This window comes from Notothenia rossii (genome assembly GCF_949606895.1).
Source record: "Notothenia rossii genome assembly, chromosome: 7".
Lineage (NCBI taxonomy): Eukaryota > Metazoa > Chordata > Actinopteri > Perciformes > Nototheniidae > Notothenia > Notothenia rossii.
Window position 1 is genome coordinate 77,429,050 of NC_136905.1, and position 20,798 is coordinate 77,449,847.

Sequence of the window (20,798 nt, forward strand, 5' to 3'; positions counted from 1 at the left end):
GCACACACCAGTATACACACAAATAGACAGATGAAAATAACCTTCAAGTCAGAAAGAGACAACAAAGCTGTTTTCCCCAAGCTGGCATAAAGGGAAACGTCTTCTAAATTCAAAGTGAAGCTTGTCCGTTCCCAACGTCTGAAAAGGACACAATGGGCCCCTGAGTTTTTCCCAGCTCACTGGTCCAGTCACCATGGCGATGGGATTGAAGTTGGGTTGAAAAACACAGTCGGATGAAAGCGCGGTGCCCCCTCCGGTCTTTGGTGTCTCAGAGAGGTGGAGGAACGGAAACATCAAACCACGAGGCTTTCCAAGGAACATGAAAGAATGACGAGGGCCTTTTTTTGCCGTCTGTCTCGCTTCCAAAACATTTCCCTCCCCCTCCTGAAGACAAACATCCCTCTTCAGTCCCACTCGAATGGATAATCATCCGAGTTACTGCTAAACCTTTGACATCGACTTGTTTACTCTTGTTATAACACATTGTCGTGTACACAGTTTGCAGTGATTTCCATAGTTAAAGGTAAGTCTGGCAATATTCTTTGTTTCTTTTACGGTTCACAGATCAAAAGACCAAAACCAAAATAATGAGTGCTGTTCAAGTATCCATGTGGCTCAATACCCTCCTTTTTTAGTTTGGCTTTCAATTAAGGCTTGTTTTATTCAGTCCAGTGTTTATTGAGTTCTGTCGTCTAATATCATTCTCAGGGGGCCGGTTGGAATTTTTTTGTGAAGCTCTTTTTGTTACCTTTTGTGTATGAAAAGTGCTCTATTAATAACGATTGATTTATATATCTTCTTCCCCTCTGCTATTGTTGTACACAAACTATTAAATCAAAAACGATGGACGCTTATTCTTATTCAACATACAGGGTGCTATTTCTGTAAGTGCTCACTAAAGCCCCAATGTGGATTAATCCTGTTTGAGTAGTGTTTGATCAAATCTGTAGCGCCCAGGCATTTTAGAAAAGTACACAGCTCTTTTTTTAAATGAAAGTATAGAGTGTATTTGTGACCTATTTTTAACGATTGGCTGAGTCAGTAGGAACCAATGTGCTTAGTGCTGAGAGGAAAGTCCATTTACCCAAACACTGACAGATGGACTCACATGTTGTTGGTTTTGGTATTTTTCTGGGATGGATTAGCAATAAGAAAATATAGAATAATATGGAGCTATTTCAGGGTCATAGGTTTTGATCATTCAAAAAAATACGATTTTATTTGAAAGTTCAAGTTTTTATCCTGAACACAATACTCGTGTATAGAAAGTATTGAGTTATATTTCTTGCGCTACCTAACACCCATGAAGGCAACATGACAGAGGGAGGCCTGTCACTCAGGAAGCCAAACCACTCTTTGCTAAGCCCCGCCCCCCCAAGCAACATCAGGGCCAAAAGTCTGAATGCGAAAAAAAAAGATCTGAAAGTGAAAAACGATCTGAAGGTGAAAAACAATGTGAAACCTGAAAAAACAAGATTTGAAACTGAAAAAATAATTGTTTTGAATCTGAAAACGAAAAATCTGCAACTGAAAAAAATAAGGATTAAATATATCAAAATAAGTATAAAAGTGAAATCTGAAAATAAATATTTTATTCAAAAGAAATTGCTGAACTGAATGAAAATAATATTCAACCTGAAAAAAAATTTCAAATATTTTTTTTTTTTTTTTGCATACATCATTGTATTTTTCAAAGTTCAGGATAAAAACTTGAACTTTCAAATAAATTGTATTTTTTTTTGAATGATCAAAACTTATGACTCCAAAATAGCTCCATATAATAATACTAAACCTTTTCCTTTTAACACAAATCATTTAATTTTATGTTTTGTATATGTTATTTAAGTGTACATAATACACATGTACCTGAAGTTGCTTTTAAATTGGAGACATTTTTAAACATTTGGCTATTTTTTGCATAGTTTGTTTCTCCCTTAATTTGCAGGTTCATGGCATAGTCACTGCTGAAAATCAAGTATTATCATACCTTGTCTAATGTGAACTCAATATCTGCTTGCATTTGTGGTATGGAATTTGGCCAGGTAAAGGTAATTGCGGGCTACATCTGAACCGTGATTATCCATTTCAAACAAAAAAAAATGTGGATGATTTTGTGAATTTTTAACTTCTGGACTACGGAAAGTCAAACCCAAACAGGAACAGAGTCACCCTCTCTGCTGATACCGCAAATAATGTTTATGCTGAAAAAGATACCAAAAAGTGATCAGCATGAGGTAATCATCAGTTATTTTTTTATATCATGTGACTCACAGGTCTTTGACATTCTTGATCGTTTGTAAATGTGAAGGGTAAACTAAACCAAGCCTTGAAAATGTTTGTAAACAGACTTTGCTGATTTAGAAAGAATACAAATGAAAGTTCTTGTGATATTTTGTTTAACTTGTTTTGATGTGTTGTGGTAGAAAAGGCAATATACCTTTTTATAGTCTGCTTCACTGTTCCGCATTCAGGTCTCGCCCGCTTTTTATTGTTGTTCTTGTCACAGTAATTAACCTTGAGCTGTGTCTCAAACTATGCTGTGTTAGGTCGTTTAACTTGAGGGAATTTGAGGTGAAAGAAGGTGTGTGAACCCTGTTAGGATCTCTTAACAAATGTACAGATGTTTATTTACAAAAAACAACAAGATATACAGATATCCTGTCAGTGGAAAAAGCGTGTTTAGCTTATTCCAGCTGTAGTTTAATTATGTTTGTATGTCCTGATGTGTTTGATTTGTTTGGCACAAAATGTGTCCCTTGGGTGCAAACAGATAAGCTCATTATGCACAAACATAAAGGTCATGTTGAGAGACACGGAGAGCGTCAGCATTGCCGTTTCACTGGAGTTCGGGGGAGTTTACCATCTGCTCTCCTGTGCCGGCGGTGACTTTATGTCTGCCGGTTACCTCTGCCTCGAGCTCAACGCTGTTTTTAGTGCAGGCGATCCCTCTGAGATGAATGACAAGTGTCGAGGCAGCCGCTCGACCGACTGACGAGGGAGGAAGATGCCAGTAAAAAGTCCTTCTGCTGACTTGGGGGCTTTAAGCCTGCAGACAGCTGCACAAAAGCAGATGTAACCCAGCCGCTGAAATGTGTCCCTGATGTTTTATTCAGAGTGTGTATTTCACTCAGGAATTCTCACCCTCTCTGTCTTCCTTCCCTCCCTCCTCCCAGGGTGAACTCATGTCCCAACAACTGCTCCGGCCGCGGCGAGTGTCTGTTGAACAACTCTACGGGCGCGGTGTACTGTGACTGTGAAGACAACTGGAAGGGGGCTGCCTGTGACGTCCCGTACTGCCTGGCAGACTGTGGCTTCCCCGAGAGAGGTCAATGCCAGGGCAAGGTGTGCGACTGCAACACCGGATGGCAAGGTGGGCCCACACTGCAGCAGAAACTCTCCGGATGCCAGAGATGTGACCTCATTGTCTCACACACTGCGCTGCTTTTAACAATGTCATTGGGTTTGCTTCATCAGGTCCACTCATGCCAAACCGTCCTCTGTGACTCAAATAAGATTCTTACTGTACTGCCTCTATGTTCTCTGTACAGAATGAACAGTGAGTTGGCTCTTGAGGGGGGGACATCATACATGTAGCTGTAAAATGCACTCATAACAGCCAAAATCATAATAATACAGGATCTATTTATGACAGTGGAGTAAGCCCTCTAACTATTTTCAATACTATTTCACAGAGCAGATGTTTTGCTTGCAGTAGTAAAGAAAAGAGTGCTGGGCAATAAGTCATTATTTTGTCAAGACTAGATTTTGTCTTAAATAACTGACACCGTAATGTTGCATAGGTTTCGTCTTTCCCTGTCTTGAAAGGCTGCATTATGGTAATGTGAAGTCATTTTCAAACCATATCAAACAGTTTTTAGATCAGTTTTATTAGTTCTGTTATTTGCCTTTACCCACTTCGCCCTTAAATCCACATGACTGATTAATATTGATCCAAAATCTTCTTACTTAAATACACTGAACAAAAATATAAACGCAACACTTTTGTTTTTGCTCCCATTTTTCATGAGATGAACTCAAAGATCTAAAACATTTTCTACATACACAAAATAACCATTTCTCTCAAATATTGTTCACAAATCTGAAAAAATCTGTGATAGTGAGCACTTCTCCTTTGCCGAGATAATCCATCCCACCTCACAGGTGTGGCATATCAAGATGCTGATTAGACAGCATGATTATTGCAGAGGTGTGCCTTAGGCTGGCCAAAATAAAAGGCCACTCTGAAACGTGCAGTTTTGCTTTATTGGGGGGGTCTGGGGGGGTCCGAAAACCAGTCAGTATCTGGTGTGATGGTTAGGGTTAGGGTTAGGGTAATGTTGTGAATCGAGTGGCCCATGGTGGTGGTGGGGTTATGGTATGGGCAGGCGTATGTTATGGACGACGAACACAGGCCACTTTTTGCAGCTTCCTCATCTTTTCGGCTGAGTCATGACTATCGAGTGTTTTTTAAAAAAGTTGTATTTGATGATGACCTGACACTAGTGGATCCTTTCTTGAATCAGACCATATGGGCGCTCTATCTGTTCTTAAATGGCTCCTCTGTGCAGAGACAACAGCTTAATTTAACTGCAGTTATATCAGCGGCTCAGCATGCTCACAATTTAATTACTAAAGCTGAGGGAGTTGCGAAAACAGACCTGCATTTTCTTTAGCCTTTACTACCCCGTCATGGTATGTTAGCGGACTAGTAGCACACTTAGTGTACGCTGTGCTGCCGGCTCCCAGATGCACTCGTGTTCGACACCAAGCAGTGCAAAAGCAGACAGATGCCTGTTTAGTCGGGCCAGCCGTGCGTTTAATCTCTTTCACAGATGCGTAGCCTTCGACAAATTGCCTCTTTAAGGGAAGCAAAGGCCACATTTGTTTTATTTATGGAAATGCCACCAAGTTGCAACGGTAATTTAGTTTGCTTAGTGCTCCTGGCGGAATATTGGCCATTAGGGAATAGCTTTCAGCCCAACAAAAACAACAAGGAGAATGGCTTCAGTGACCTTGGTTGTCCTTGAGAATCATAACACTTCCTTTCCTGTCACATGGCCATTGTGCGGATAATGATCAAATGGGGATTTCCCCGGCGCTCAAACATCCTGTTTCTGCTCTGAGATGGAGTGATAGCTCCACTTCGTCTGTAAATGTTTTATACCATGAAGAATGTTATTGGTGTCTTTCATCATGTAGGACTGTAGATAAACAAAATCGACAAATCTGCCCCAAAACTGCATCAAAAAACAATTCAAACTTCGCCAGGCCAGTCTTTCTATTTATGACTCGGCAATTGTTACCAAAAAGCGTCCCAGTCTTTTCCTTTTATTGAGGAATAATTCAGGTTTATGCTGCTTTCATTGTTCTTGTCCCGTAACAGGGAAGACCAAATCTCTCCAACACAAAGGTTCTGTAATGCATCTAGTTTTCTCTACATAGTGGATAACCTGGTATTTAAAACTACATTTTTAATGATAAAGGACTCTTATGTTACGTAATACCTGTTTGGTAACCTCTCTGACCTTTCCTTTCACCTCTCACCTTCATAATTGAAGAGAAATCAATAATAGATCCTGTTTTTTTTCCCCAGCATCCAAACAAAACCGATCGTACCCTCTCTTGTCGTGTCACCTAAAGCTTGATAACACAAGTGTAGAAATGTCTTGATTACTTAAGAACAATACTGGACACTGGAGCCAATGCATTCAAAGCGCCTTAACTGCAGTAAAAGCCAAACATACAAAATACGTCTCTGGCAGTATATGATATATATTCACATACAATACAAGCTATAACTTTGTGTTTCGTTATCATACAAACTATGGTGCTGTTTTTCTGAATTTAGGGGAGACGGCATGACTACTTATTTACCAGAAAAGAAAAAAAAACGTTATATATACTTTTTGCTTTCTGCAGCTTAGTTTTCATCATGTTGCAATTCTTCAGAAATCGGAAATGTATCCAAAGTACTGTACACAATACTGTACGTGCTGAAGTGAAGTTCATAGAAAGGGTGATTCGTGCAAACTTAGATAAATGTGTTTATTCGATATGGAGACATATTTATATACACAGTAATGTATCACGGTCTGGCTGCAAGTCTGAAGTTGAATCCTCCTTAATGCAGAAACTTTGTCCAAAAACTGTTTTAATGCTGATTTATTTTGTAGGTATTTTTAGTCTCATGTTTTATTAAAGAGCTGGGGCATAAAAAAAAGTATGATGTGAGCTTTCTGCATGATTTTCTTCCTCGTGCAGCCCTGACTGTTCGATTTCCTTCGCTCCTCAGGTCCAAACTGTTTGGTCTCGGTACCAGCCAACTCCTCCTTCTGCACCCGGGAGGAGTACACCGACCCCGGGCTGGCCAAGGCCTCCCACAAGGCCGTGGTGGACCAGGGCATCATGTGGGTCATCGGAGGCTACGTCTTCAACGCCTCCGACTATCACGTGGTCAAAGCGTAAGTACTTTCCCCAGTGAGCATCTGGAGTTGGATTTCAGGCGTTTTGGCTGCTGCTCTCGTCCTGTCGTTGCTATGCGACTGTAGGGGAACGAGATATCAAAATACATTTTCTCTTTTGCAAAACCAATTTTTTTTTGTACTTCTATGTCTGTTATAGTTCTTAAGTATTACTGGGCTGTCAGGAAGTCCCAGATTCTTCCAGACAGCGCTGCCTGTTAAACATTGAACAAGGAGAAGAACACGGCACGGCTCTGCAAGAGTGAAGGATGTTATTAAAGCCATACAATTACAGCTGGTGCTCCTCACCCTGAACTCCACCCAGGATGATCACTATTTTCCGCCTGGCTCATATTTTGGTTTTATGGTTTTAAGAGGCAGGCTGCTGCACTTTCTATTTCTCCTCACGTCTATCATGTGAGACTCTATAGAAGCATTCTGCCAACTCCAAACTAATACTTGGGTTGTCACCTTGACATAGTTGGATTTGACAAATGCAAAAATTCTGCTCCTCGATGTACATGCTTATCTTGTTCCTGATAAAGCCGCAAGTATTTCCAGAGCAATGGTTTCATAGTCTGTCTAAAATCCAAACGGTATGATTTGCATTTCACTTGTGATAAATACTATGTTTGGCAGGTTTAACAGCGCTCGTATGATGGAAGCCGTTCTACTTTGGAGTGGCCCACATTGTAAACTAACTTGTATTTGTTTATTTACTACAGTCCTTGTTGTATGCCACTTTGGATAAGAAAGATAAGCAAAACACATAAAGTTGCACTGGCCAAACTCCAACAACATTTTGTAAAACACATGAGAAGATTGATTCAACTCTCATGTATCTTTTGGTACATTTAAATCTGGAGTCATCAACACGTCTCAATGGAGAGTACTTGCTCATTGCTGTTGAAGGTTCTTTTTTTGGATGGTTCATTTTGTGTGCAATTTTAAAAATGTCCTACCTGTGGTTTGCCTATGAATAGCCGATGAGTATACTCAGAGCAATATAATCTATGTTTCAAACCATTTTTAATTAACCTGACGCAGATGTTGGTTCCATAGAAACCTCTGAGAAGCCGTCTTTAGAAACTGTTTTGAAAGAAGGCAGGCACTTTCAGGGAAAAGCTTAGCATGTGATATAATGAATCATCTGTCATAAGACTATCAAAAACCAGTCGGAAAAAATCCAAACATCTTCTATTTCATCAAGAAAAGCCTTCATTGTGGCACTTTGTTATTCTATGAATGAAGAAATTCATGAATGAACTCTCAAGATTCAATATACTATTGCAGAATCTACACAAACCTTTTTAGAAACCACTATTGTTTGTTTTGAATGTCGCCTCCATGTGTCCCATCACACACACACAAACCACCCCAGTAGCTCCTAGCGGGGCGCTGCTTGTTCCAGTCACCAGCTGGCGGCACGTAAACACTTTACTTAAAGTCTGACAAGATAGATGTTTGTGTGATATCAAATAAATAAAGCTTCTATGGAAGTTAAACCTATTATAATGTCCAGAGGACTGCCCCACATTATGCAATTGCTACATTCATCTCACTGACTTTAAAAGGGGGAATGAAGAGGGTCCAACATCATTTATGTCCAAAGATTTATGGGTTTCCATTACAAACAATGTTTCCCCAGGGGCTGGTTCACCTTGTCTTTGTCACATTTCAATTGATCAAGCGAAACGACCACTTCTCATATCTAATCATGTATTTTAATTGTATCCCGTTTAATAGTTTATGTTAGGAAGAAATACTCCAAAGCACTTTTATATGTAAAAGTTAGGACTGTCCCGAATACCATTTTTCGGGCTCCGGATATTCGGTAGTAATCAGCAGCGAATATTCTAATATTCGTTCCCGGGGGGGGTAGGTAATCAGCAGCGAACCGCTTCGACACGTGTATTTCGGTTTATTCACGGCATTATTTTTGTTATTCTACAATATTGTTGTTTTATAGTTATTTGTTAATGTAAATAACCCAATTTCTGTTCTTTGAAATTGAAAAGGATATTGCATTGTGTGTGTTACTTTCGTTGCAGTTGTATATCTCTTAAGTGTAATTTGGCTTGGCTTTCTATTTTATTTGGACATGCTTTTATTTTGAAGGAGAGTTAGCGCAGTTGACAGGAAGTTGTTGTTGCTATGGAAACAACGTGACAGATTAATGGAGAAAAAGTAATATCTACATATACAGACGGAGAAAGTAAACGATAACGTTTATGGTTAAGTGTTAGCACCCCCCGAAGAGGCACAAGCTCTTACGTTGATATTGGAGATTTCAATACATTCGGGAAAAAAAACGAATATCCGAATAACAAAATTTAAACCCGAATAGTAGACTCCAACGAACGAATATTTGGATATTCGGGTACAGCCCTAGTAAAAATCAACAGTTAATTGGATTCTGATTCTTGTACTCATATACTTATTAAAATCCTCCTTGAGTAGTTTCTTAAAGCTGCTCTGTCATGGTCTCCTCAACTTCCTGTTTTCTTTCCTGCAGGTATAACCTCAGTAGCAAGCGCTGGCTGACCCTGGACCCCTCCGTCAACACTGTGACGCCGCGATACGGCCACTCTCTGGCTCTTCATGAGGTATGTGGAGCGAGAAAGGACATCTACCGTGAACCTGGATATACATTCAGACAGCATGACTACATCGCTCTATTATGATAAAAACTTTCTGGATGCATCTGAAGCCCATCTCAGTGTTACATAAAAAGGTTTTGAAAAGAGATGAAAACAGAACAGATGATAACTGAATTACATGGAGGAGTTAGCAGAAACATTATAGACCCCTTTTCCTTGTATGTATGCTTTCAGTAGTCTGTTTGCTGTCTGGAACTAATATATAAATCTCTGGGTTCTGATATGCGGCAGTGAAGTGGTGAAGCGGTTTGTTCACAGCCAGAAAGACTGTTAGGAGCCGCTGATGGAATAATAAATTAGCGAGTGGAGGATTCAGGGCTGCAGAGCGATTGTTGATGCACACGTTGCATCACGGTGTTTGAATGGAAGTCGGGGTGAGCTTGCAAAACAAATCTGAAATCAAATCAGTTTCTATGCATTACAGATCGAAGTGATGGAAGTCTCACAGACACAGATAATATGCCAACTCTGCTCCAAGCAAACACAATATGATCGCTTTATCAAAGGCAGAACATGCTATAACTCCTCGGTCACGCCTGGATCACATAAAACCACACTGTGTTGAGATGATATACGTTTTGAGTAGAAATACAGTTTGTCGCATTATTACTTAAAAATATTCTTAGTTTAACAATTGTTCCACTTGTGTAATAAAATAGGGCCCTTTCCTTGTTGTATAATCCTCAATACACGTTCAGAATTAATTAAATTGATTTTGAAGCTACCAAACTAAATTGGAACTGCTGCTTCAACAACATCAAGTCCCCTCTGTTTCGATGAGTTTCTTTGTTCAATAGGATCTGCAATTACTCGCTCTTATATTGTCATGGGGATGAGTATTTTGTACCCACGTGTACTTTTAATTAAATGTATATTGCCAAATCACGGGGCACTTTTTATAGGAACCAGGTCTACACTTTGTTCTTTCTAATAAAGAATGAATGGACAATTGCCCGACTCTTAATATCCTGACACGTCATTCTGTCTGACCTCCAGAAACTCTTCAGGTCTTCAAGTGGGGAATGTTTTTCTCTTTCGGAAACAAGGTCCAGGGCATGATGCAAATAAACTGGCGTTATTATAAGAAAGGGATTGAAGGTTATTGGTGCCCAAGGTTGATTTTCTTTTCTATGAAAATCCCTTGTGTTTCTTATGCTTTGTTTGAGTTTCATGGTAATACTTCAATAGACGGATGGTTCCTGATCACAATAGTAGCGTAACTGTGCAAGGCTTTGGTTTTGTCAATGTTGTGTTTTGAGCCGTTGAATACATTTTTTTTTTTATTGCAACACTGCTTCAAAACAACACAAAGTTAGTTATGAGGTAAAATATTACAATATTGGACTAAGAATGTTCAGTGTTTGTGGCTATAGCAAATTGGACCTAGGATTACAAAAGACCCCTTTCTAACTCTGATGTGTGTTTTAGGTTGAATGCATTTCACAATATTTAGTTTTAGAAAGGACCTCCCGTTATATACTGTAGGATCTTACACTGCTTTCTGTTTCTACCAGGGGAGGATCTACATGTACGGAGGAAAGATCGACTCCACAGGAAACGTGTCCAGCCAGCTGTGGGTTTTCCACATCCAGAACCAGACCTGGGTCCTGCTGAGCCCGCGGGCCAAGGATCAGTACCCCGTGGTAGGACACTCGGCCCACATCGTGCCTCCCCTCCAGGAGGAGGACAGTCCCATCATGCTGGTCCTGTTCGGACACTGTCCTCTGTACGGATACATCAACCAGGTGCAGGAGTACAACATCGGTAAGCTGTAGGTGATGAAGCGTGAGAGACTACCTTATACCTCCCTACTTGTGACCAATCCCAACACCATGAAAATGCATTGAAAGCTCAAAAACTGTCTGCACACATAGAAGTGCACTGTGTGATGGCATACTGCTGGTTGGCGTTTAAACATTATGACACATTATTTCTGTAAGACCGATCTCTAAGCAAGGGGGCATTTGAGCTGTAAATGGTCAAATGAGAATTAGATTAGATTACTTTATTGTCATTACACAATGCAAGCAGAGTGAAATGAAATTAGGAGGGTCTTACCAGAGTGCAAACAGTCGGTTATAAACAGATCTATCAGCAATCTGTACAAAATAAATGATAAAAATAAAGGTATATTGCTATATTAGAATCAGTATACCTTTTTTATCCTGTTGTAAATTAGGTTTGTGTCAGTTGCTCCATTTTAGACCACTGATTAGCTATATGTTAACAGGAAATCAACACTGACCACCAAGATAAAAATGGACGGACGTTGGACTGGGATGGTGTTTTTCTTTCAGACACCAAAAGTCGTAAAGCCAGTCTTAATTAGGATGTGTCTAGTCTTGTAAAAGCCAGTCCATGTAAGACAATGGGATGTGCATGTCCAATTTCCACACACAAAAAAGTGACTCTTTTATGAACAATTCTTGAATGATGAACAGTCAAATCTGCAGGCAGTCTGATGCTTTTTTTTTTTTTACTTTTAATGCATTTTATGAACAATAATACAAGATTGTTATCGGCTTGTCTCTCCTCCACTCATAAGACGCTGTGTAAACTCAGTAAGCTGTAATTACTTCCAGCACATCCCCTCTGGGTACACAACCTAAATTCTGCACAAAGACTTTATAGTTTCCCTTCCTTTGCTTATTTGTATTTCATTGTATTAAGAATGATAATGAAGCTAGTTTTCAGTGACTCAGTAAAATGTTGTTTCTGTGACCCTCCAGTGAGGAACACATGGAGCATGGTGTCGACGGACGGGGCCCTGGTGCAGGGGGGGTACGGCCACAGCAGCGCGTTCGACCCCAGCTCCAGAGCCATCTACATCCACGGAGGCTACAAGGCCTTCAGCGCCAACAAGTACGGGCTGGCTGGAGACCTGTACAAGTTCGAGGTGGACAAGATGAAATGGTGAGGCTCTCTTTTTGGTGCACATTTATATTGATTACACAGTAAAGTACACAAGATTGTTGTACAGTGTATTCTGATGCATTATGATGTTCAAGTGTGCAATCGTTGAGGTTTACTGTTGTGGTTTTTTTCATGCTTTTCATTTTTTCTTCTCAAATGCAGCATACTTTCTACCTACTCAGGCCTCTGAAATGATTCTTTAAAAAGATAGAAAATTGCTATTATTGATCAATTTGTAATGAAGTTTAGCAAACGGACAGCAGAAATGACTGCTGCAAGAAACAAAGATGTATTATTTAGGTTATGTTTGAGATTATACAATATGTTCAAGTCAAATTGTGTCTTATTTGCAACAATAATAATGCAAAAATCATTAATAAAAAAAAAAACTGGGCTCATAACCTTACAATGTAAAATTTAAAACATCAGCATCTGTTCAATTTGAAAATAAAATCATTTTCAGACTGTAACTATCTCTCATCAAAACAGTCTGCACTTTTAATTTTCTAAAGGTTGTACAAACAGCAATATGGAAAATAAGGTGTACTTTATACAAATTGTCAGTATTTTAAATAACTTCTAAAGGCCTTCATTTAGCTAATTGGCTGTATTGCTATACAAAAAACAGACTGTCTGCACTTTACACTTAAATCCCACATTCAAGGCAAAACAACTCTCACTGCATCTGATTGATTTGTGTTCTCTATCAACCACCAAGTGTTATAAAAAGAAAAGATCGTAATCCTGGAAAATGACATTAAATCACAATTACTAAGTCTGTTACAGAATATGAATACAATAAACCCTTTTTTACACAACATAACCACTTCTTCGATACACTTGAAATAAAATGCAATTCATTTGTAACGATTGTAAAATAGGAAAACATACTCTGGGAGATTTCTTACACCTGCTGCAATGAATCTGTATGCCTTGCAATAAGCATTGAACGTAATGAAATCAGGGATATGTACTGAGCATTCTTTGCATGAATTGTTCTGTGCAATGAATTCTGCTGTTAAAACTAATGCAAAGCGATCATTAAATCTTGTGAAAGGCAAACAAGGTTAAACAGGTCATCTAACTATAAAAACCATCACTGTGTTTGCAGGACCATTCTGAGAGACAGCGGCTTCTTCCGCTACCTGCACACAGCGGTGATGGTGAGCGGGACCATGCTGGTGTTTGGAGGAAACACACACAACGACACATCCATGAGCCACGGAGCCAAGTGCTTCTCCTCCGAATTCCTGTCCTACAGTCTGGGTCAGTAACACACACACACTCACACACTCACTCACTCACTCACTCACTCACTCACTCACTCACTCACTCACTCACTCACTCACTCACTCACTCACTCACTCACTCACTCACTCACTCACTCACTCACTCACTCACTCACTCACTCACTCACTCACTCACTCACTCACTCACTCACTCACTCACTCACTCACTCACTCACTCACTCACTCACTCACTCACTCACTCACTCACTCACTCACTCACTCACTCACTCACTCACTCACTCACTCACTCACTCACTCACTCACTCACTCACTCACTCACTCACTCACTCACACCAGTCAGTATTTTCAGCTCCACTCAGGCTTTTTTCTGCTAAGCATGCATCATCTTTTTTCCTCTGCATTGAGCTGCTTTGCATTCATAAACACTCACAGACACACACCTGGGAGCTGCTCCGTGAGAACGCAGTGTTTTGTTGTTGCACACTGAGCGGCTGGACTGAAATAAGAGAAGGTCAAATGCCACTGCTCGATGTACACAGGCGGTAAACCACAGCCACATCTCATGCTAAATATTAGAATATCGTGGTCTTACATTTTACAGCAGTGCAGTGTGGTGTTGCATGTTAAGCCAGACTAGCCTTTCCTGGATGGAGGAAGTGAGGAATATTGTGCTCTTGAAAATTACTCAGTGGCTTACTAATGTGCATATTAATGCTGTTATGATGGCTGCCAGCCCTCGCTGTCTTCGGGGGTATATTTAATCCTAATCTCAGACTGGATTTCTGAATGAAGTCATTTTTCTATTGATCTGAATCGTTTCTGTTTCGTTCCCTCCTGACTGCCAGTGGCTGTACACAAAGTGGATGTAACTCCTCAGAGGTCGAGATCTCATGTAAACAAAGTGATGTGCAGAATGTGTAAGCGCATCCTGCTATAATTACAACATGGTAACCAACACCCGGCCCCTTTGATGTTCATGTTGTTATACTGGCGTAGGTTAAGTGCGTCATAAGTTCCTTGTTTCAGTTCTGTATTTTGCAGATTGAACAGTCGTGTGGTTTGGTGTTTGTCCCCCTGTGTGTGACTTTATGGTCACAGTGCTGCTTGTTGCTCTCCGGCTGTGGTTAACAGACTATCCTACGTCTTATTTGTTACCAACTTGTTGTGTCACCTCGGTAAGAGAAGCAAGATGGTCAAACTGATATTGTCAACCCTGTTCACATTTTTGGTGGTCTGGATTAGCTCCTTTAGTTCTTATAAATGGTCGCCTTGTGGCATATAGCAAACCTCGTTAGAGTCTGGACTCAATGTGCGATGTGTGTTTTGTAAAAATCGAAGATGATACAGGGGATAAAAAGCTACACACAAAGAATGAATGGCTGCATTTATATAACATTTTTCTAGCCTTAGCGACCACTCAAACTGCTTAACAACACATGCCAGCAATCACCCATTCACACACACTTTCATACACTGGAGGCAGATGCTACCATTCGTCTGTTAATCATGAGTGATAAACATTCACACACATAATGAACAGCCATTAGGAGCAGTTTACGGTTCATTTCAGCCACTTCAATATGTAGACTGAGTCACAGCTGCCGTGTGTCATATGTAAAACACATTGAAATGAAAACATACAAGCTATGAAGAGCAATAATACGATGGATGACTGCTCGGATAATACCTATGCTTTTGGAAGAGATGTCCAAATAATAATAATTAATAATATTATTAATAATAATAAAATATAAGAGCTGGAATAAGCTCGATAAATCCTAGAAAAATATAACTAAATTAATATAAAAATAAGGAGTGCAACAGTTCACAATAGTTAGTCCACTCAGTAAAGTCAGACATGCATAAGACACAAGGAATAAATACAAGAAAATATAAAAAAAATGTAAGAATACAATGTATATAAAAATGATTCAAAGACAAATTAAAGGGGAAATAACAAAGTTGTCGTCTTTCTGATTTTCTGAGAGAAAAAAAATCTTCAAATCTTCTACCTCTCCTGCTGAAAACGCTTTCTGCTGGGAGAAGTTTACTTAGCATTTAATACATCCTGAAGTCTGTGTTTTCTTCACATTAGTACCGGAAAGTCACGTCAAGTCCAGAGGGGAAGAAGTGCATCAGATTTTGTGACATTAACCTGAGCTGCAGTTCACACTCGCCCCCCCGAGGATCTCTCTGTGAATGAACTAATAAATAAATGAAGTGATCAGAGCTTAATAAAGGAAACTCTAAACTAATCAGTCTGGGTTTAACACTGGTTGCTATGGGGACCTCTGATGTTTATTCTTTTGCTCACCACTCCGTACTGCTAAGGTGCCCTTAATCAACATGCTTAACCTCAGTTTGTTTAACGCAGAGAGAGAGAGAGAGAGAGAGAGAGAGAGAGGAGAGAGAGTGAGAGAGAGAGAGAGAGAGAGAGAGAGAGAGAGAGAGAGAGAGAGAGAGAGAGAGAGAGAGAGAGAGAGAGAGAGAGAGAGAGAGAGAGAGAGAGAGAGAGAGAGAGAGAGAAGAGAGAGAGAGAGAGAGAGAGAGAGAGAGAGAGAGAGAGAGAGAATCAGTGTGAAGCAGAGTGTGGGTCAGAAAATGTGTTTTCTGTCTCCAACGATCAAAAGAGGAGATTGCAGCACGCTTTGTTTGCATTCTAATTCTAATCCCATTTAAAAGCTCTCTGGTGTGTCCTTATAGAAGTTAGCACAGCTTTGTCAGAAACCATAACCGCATCCTAATTTTGTCAGGCGCTCGCAAACATTGTTCTAAATTGAGTCTGCGTCCCTCCGCAGCGCTGTCATAAGCTGCTCATTGATGGGAGGTTCAGTCTGTCTGGAGCGGAAGGAGAAGTCCTACAGGCCGGGAAACGGCCTCCTGGGCGTTCTGCTTTTCTGTGTCATCACCAAAGTTATCGACAGACAAACAAATTACAACTCATAGGCCCAAACACCCCCTCCCCTTACTGTGCAATGAGATTTAGTTTGTTCATGAGAATTGCATGTTGGATGAAATATCCCGACAAATGTCCCTTTTTGGAGCCCATAGATAAGATATGACATAAAAACCTTTATTGATCTCCGCAGGGAAATACAGGTGTCAAGGCTAGGGTGTCCGCGGGGTCTTAAAAAGTATTAAAAGTTGATCAATTAATTTAGCAAAAATTAAAGCTATTAAAAAGTATTAAAGGGCATTTTCCATGGTATTACATTTTGTAGCTTGTTTCCAATAAGTATATCAATTGTCCAAAGAGGTTGTGTTCTACAGTCTGCCTGAATGTAATCTATTGCGTAGGTGTGTAGTGTGATTCTGTGTAGTTTATTTATGGCATCCCGTTGGATTTGACATCATCTGAACAGGACATCTCACGCTCACTGCTTGATAGCGCGCGAAGGTCCGTTTACGCCGGTTGTTAAACAACATCGTTATGGAGAAATGCAAGTCTGCGTCCAAATGGTTGGAAGATAAGGAGGAAGGACAATCCATACTGTATATATTAACTGTGAGGTGAAGTGTGTCGCCAAGGTAACCGGTTAAAACTTCAAGTGGCGATGAGGTCTTAAAATGTGTGGAAAGGGTCTTAAAGAAGGTCTTAAAAGGTTTTACATCTGACTTCAGGATTCCTGCATATACCCTGGATAAGGAAAACAGTATAGGGTAGGTTAGAGTAGACACAGAGATAATAATAAGAAAAGGGAGTACAACATATGTAAGTTACTGTATACATTTAAAATAACAACAACATCATTTGGAGCTTAAACTGTTAACATATACAAATATGTTTATAAATATATATATATATATAATGTTACTGCAAGTGCGTGTCCAAGATAAGTACATATGGTGCAAGGCATGTACTGTACCTAAGGTTATAGGGCCCTGGTCTGTTACTTTCAGGTTCATATTTGGATGTTGGGCCTTTACTCTGACATGTTTCCATGCTTTGATGTTCAAAAAGCTCTTTATTCTTCTCTTACTGTCATTTTTTAAAAGTTAGTAAAGTTATTATTAAAGAGTGCTGTGGAGAAAAGATGACAGTGAAAGCAGACATTCATTTAATTCTCAGAATATTGTCCCAATTTTACATTTACCACATGATTGGCATGATAAGACTAATTCATCCCACTCTGGTCACCACGCGAAACAAATTGTTTTCATGATTTCCCTTTGACACTTTAGTCAAACTTTAGAAATTAAAAACGGTGTTTATCTCCCCTCCCACCACTCTACCTCTCCTCCCTGCTGCTGCTCTGTATAATTTTGTAATTGGACAGAAAAGACTAGTAGAATAGTATTTTCCTCACCCCGGCCCCCCCCCCCCCCCCCCCCCCCCACCTGCCAGCTGCAGTTCGGTGTCAGCAGCAGCCGCTCTGTAATTGCCTGGTAATTACAGCAGAGATGGGCTGTGCGTCCAGGACTAATCGCCCCCTCCTTAACGAGCTGAACTCAATTAGAGCGTAGAATTAAAGGCCCGTCCGCCGTCCTGACATTGGTGGATGGTGTCATAATAAATCTCCTCTGACGGGCAATGCACCACCTGCAGTACCGGCGTGTGCCAGCAGAGGACAGTGTCTACCTGTGGATGTGGAGCTCCTGATGTCATTCTGTGTGAGAGCATGATGACTTGCACTGCATTGTTCTGACTGAAGGAGATGTATTGCACTCGCTGCTCGGGGATCCTGCAGCTTTGACTTTCAGCCTCACATGCCACCACTCTTTATTGTTGTTGTTTGTTTTGTTTGAACATGATCATGATGGGTGAACACTGTCATCTACTGCTGCAGCTTCATTAAACAACAACCATACATGACTTCATCACCTTATTCATCAATGTCTTCACCCAGTAAGCAGTGAGTTTATGCTTTTGAGCTCAAAACATCTCAATGTCTGGGGTAAAACAGTCAGTTTTGGGAGTTGAAACTAGTTCTTGCTGTGATCTACAGTATCAGTGATAATAACCTCATGCGCTGTGTTGCATTCAGTCCCCACATGAGACCATATTTCATGAGTGTATTTATTTCCACATGCCAGACATGCCTGGCTGCCTTTTCTCGCCCTGATTGTTGCTCCTGCAGCCGCTGGTGCCTCGGTCAAGGACACGGGGGATACGAGCTGTTCAAGGTCTCGCTAACCACCCATGGCATGTCAGCCGAATGTCCAAGTGCTGAAGACCCACATTTTTGAATATGTGAGAGCAGGTCATCAGTCTGACCTCTCCGTGCCTCTTCTCATTGCAGCGTGTGATGAGTGGACGGTGCTGCCTCGACCGGACCTCTTCCAGGACGTCAATCGCTTCGGACACTCGGCCGTCATCAGTGACAGGTAATCATTGATGCAGCACTTACAGTAGCTAACAGCTGCACATAAAAGGCTGTATGGAGAGTGTGGAACATGTATTTTTGGCTAAACTAATGGAACAAAATTCAACAAAATAGGTTAAAACCGCAACACAGGATCTTATCTACAAAAGAAACTTATACACAGAGTATGAAAGGCATGGTATTCATCCCTTAGAGTCCCACAGATTTGTTAAATAAGCTAAAGAACACAAGATATTCTGGAGGCTTTCATTGGCAAAACACTCCAACACCTTTTGCTTCTTTTAATTTGTCCCTTTTACATCAAAAATCTACTACTTTTTAATCAAATAGGGCAGGGATGGGCAACTTTGATGGTGGTGGGGTCCACATAATTCACTTGGAACACACGCACACACACACAAATTCCATGTGTTGTATGTAATTATTAACAAATATACTAAGTCTGACATCTTCATTGACATTTTACAATCAAAGGGAACATCCCCAAAAAATGGGAACATCCTCTAATAAGCTCACTAAACAAATATCAGTTCACAGAAATGTTATTTCATTTTTACAAGTGGCATGTTTGTAAAGAACAGGTTATTAAACAGTGGAATAAAACTATTTTAAACTATTGGAAAGATTGGAGATGAACCATTAAGATGACATACACGTGAAGTCATGAACATGAAGTCATGAACACTAACCCAGACATTAGCTGTCTAACTTGAACCTAAGACACTTGTAGCCAGTCTCTGCATTCCCCTTATTCCACAATAAGGGGAATGTCAACACAGACACCTGTCAGCCCGCACTCTGCTGTTCCTCAGCACCACTCCCCCTCCCTCCATCCCGCTGAAATTATGAATGTAAGGCGTATAGTAGATAACACGGCAGGGTCCGTGACAGTTTGTTTTCATCTGATTTCAAATAAACAAAGTCTTGGTTTTAAGAATATTAAACTTGTTTCGCCAAATTCAGATGATAAATACAACTTTTAAGCTTGTAAAGGCCTAATTACAAGAGGCAACTTAACGTCACAGCAGACATAACAACAGCCGGTGTTTCTTGTGAGGGTTTCCCCGGGAAACAAACACAATACACACAAACGCGTCACAGATTGTTTCGCGGTATTTGAAATCATGTACGCAGCTCGCGACGTAACTAGGTTTTTTTAAAATTAATTACGTTGTTCATAAATTAATTAATCTGAGGGCCGCAAAAAGAGGAGGGGGGGGGGCCGCCATTTGCCCATCCCTGAAATAGGGAGAGAGTTAGTATGGGAGGAATCTGCAGTGCATGCTCTCAGATGTTCAGCCTCAACCTGATTTCTCTCAGTGACCTTGTTTCTGGAGTGCATGTAAACCAGAGGCACTGCCTTTATTTCCACTGGGGTTAACTCATATTTAATTATGCACTCAGGGCATTTAAAGACATGTCCAACTGGAATATGACACACAAACAAACATTTTAAGTACATATCTGCCTCTGATGTAAATACGAGCCGAGATGTCGTTTTCCATATGCGTTCCGCTACGTGTTTCATCAGGGGACTCCTCAGCTTTTTGAATGGGAAACTACAGTTTTCTTGGTTCCTTTCCTTGCTTTCTTTATTCACCTATCTGTGCACGTTACAGTCCAGATGCTCTCTGAATCATTTGATCAAGCTAGACATGCGATCTGCGGTGGCTGACGGGTGCAAAAGCGCTACAACGGCCCAAAACACTCCAGAAACCGTGCAATTATAAAAACACGAATGTGCCAAAACACATATGACATTAAAACCTTTGAACGTTTGAACATGCAGCTGAAGAAACATCTTTACCAACTTGACGAAACGTGCTGCATTTACTAAATGCGCTACAAATACAAAACACAATGGAAACGTAGACACTCAAAAGTGATGCACACAGTTGGGACCGGGACCCGAGAGCTTGTTGACGTTCTGGGCTAGCTAACGTAGTAATATCTGAAGGACTGATCCGATCACATTGTAACACCGTGGTGATCAGACAGAAGGTTTCAAATGATTGTTTTTTGTTTGCATTCAAACTAAATGTGGGAACAATTGCATGGTGCTCGTTTACCAACATTTTTATGTGAGGGTGATGGAGGACTAAATACAAAACCTGTCAAAGGGCGGATGGGCTCCTCCTCCTCCTCCTCCTGTAGCCAATGTTGGCGCCAACGTATTGACCTCTGTCTTTC

General features: G+C 40.5%; 1 protein-coding gene across 3 annotated transcripts in view; it reads left to right on the forward strand.

Moving 5' to 3' along the window:
* Positions 1-20,798, forward strand: part of atrn (attractin) — a 138,449-nt gene that overhangs the window by 19,435 nt on the left and 98,216 nt on the right. For all 3 annotated transcript variants that reach the window (XM_079692010.1, XM_079692011.1, XM_079692012.1), the window contains exons 5-11: positions 3,174-3,370; positions 6,293-6,461; positions 8,977-9,067; positions 10,636-10,885; positions 11,851-12,034; positions 13,146-13,300; positions 18,525-18,609. In XM_079692010.1, coding sequence (XP_079548136.1) covers positions 3,174-3,370; positions 6,293-6,461; positions 8,977-9,067; positions 10,636-10,885; positions 11,851-12,034; positions 13,146-13,300; positions 18,525-18,609 — 1,131 coding nt within the window. The remainder of the gene's footprint in view (positions 1-3,173; positions 3,371-6,292; positions 6,462-8,976; positions 9,068-10,635; positions 10,886-11,850; positions 12,035-13,145; positions 13,301-18,524; positions 18,610-20,798) is intronic.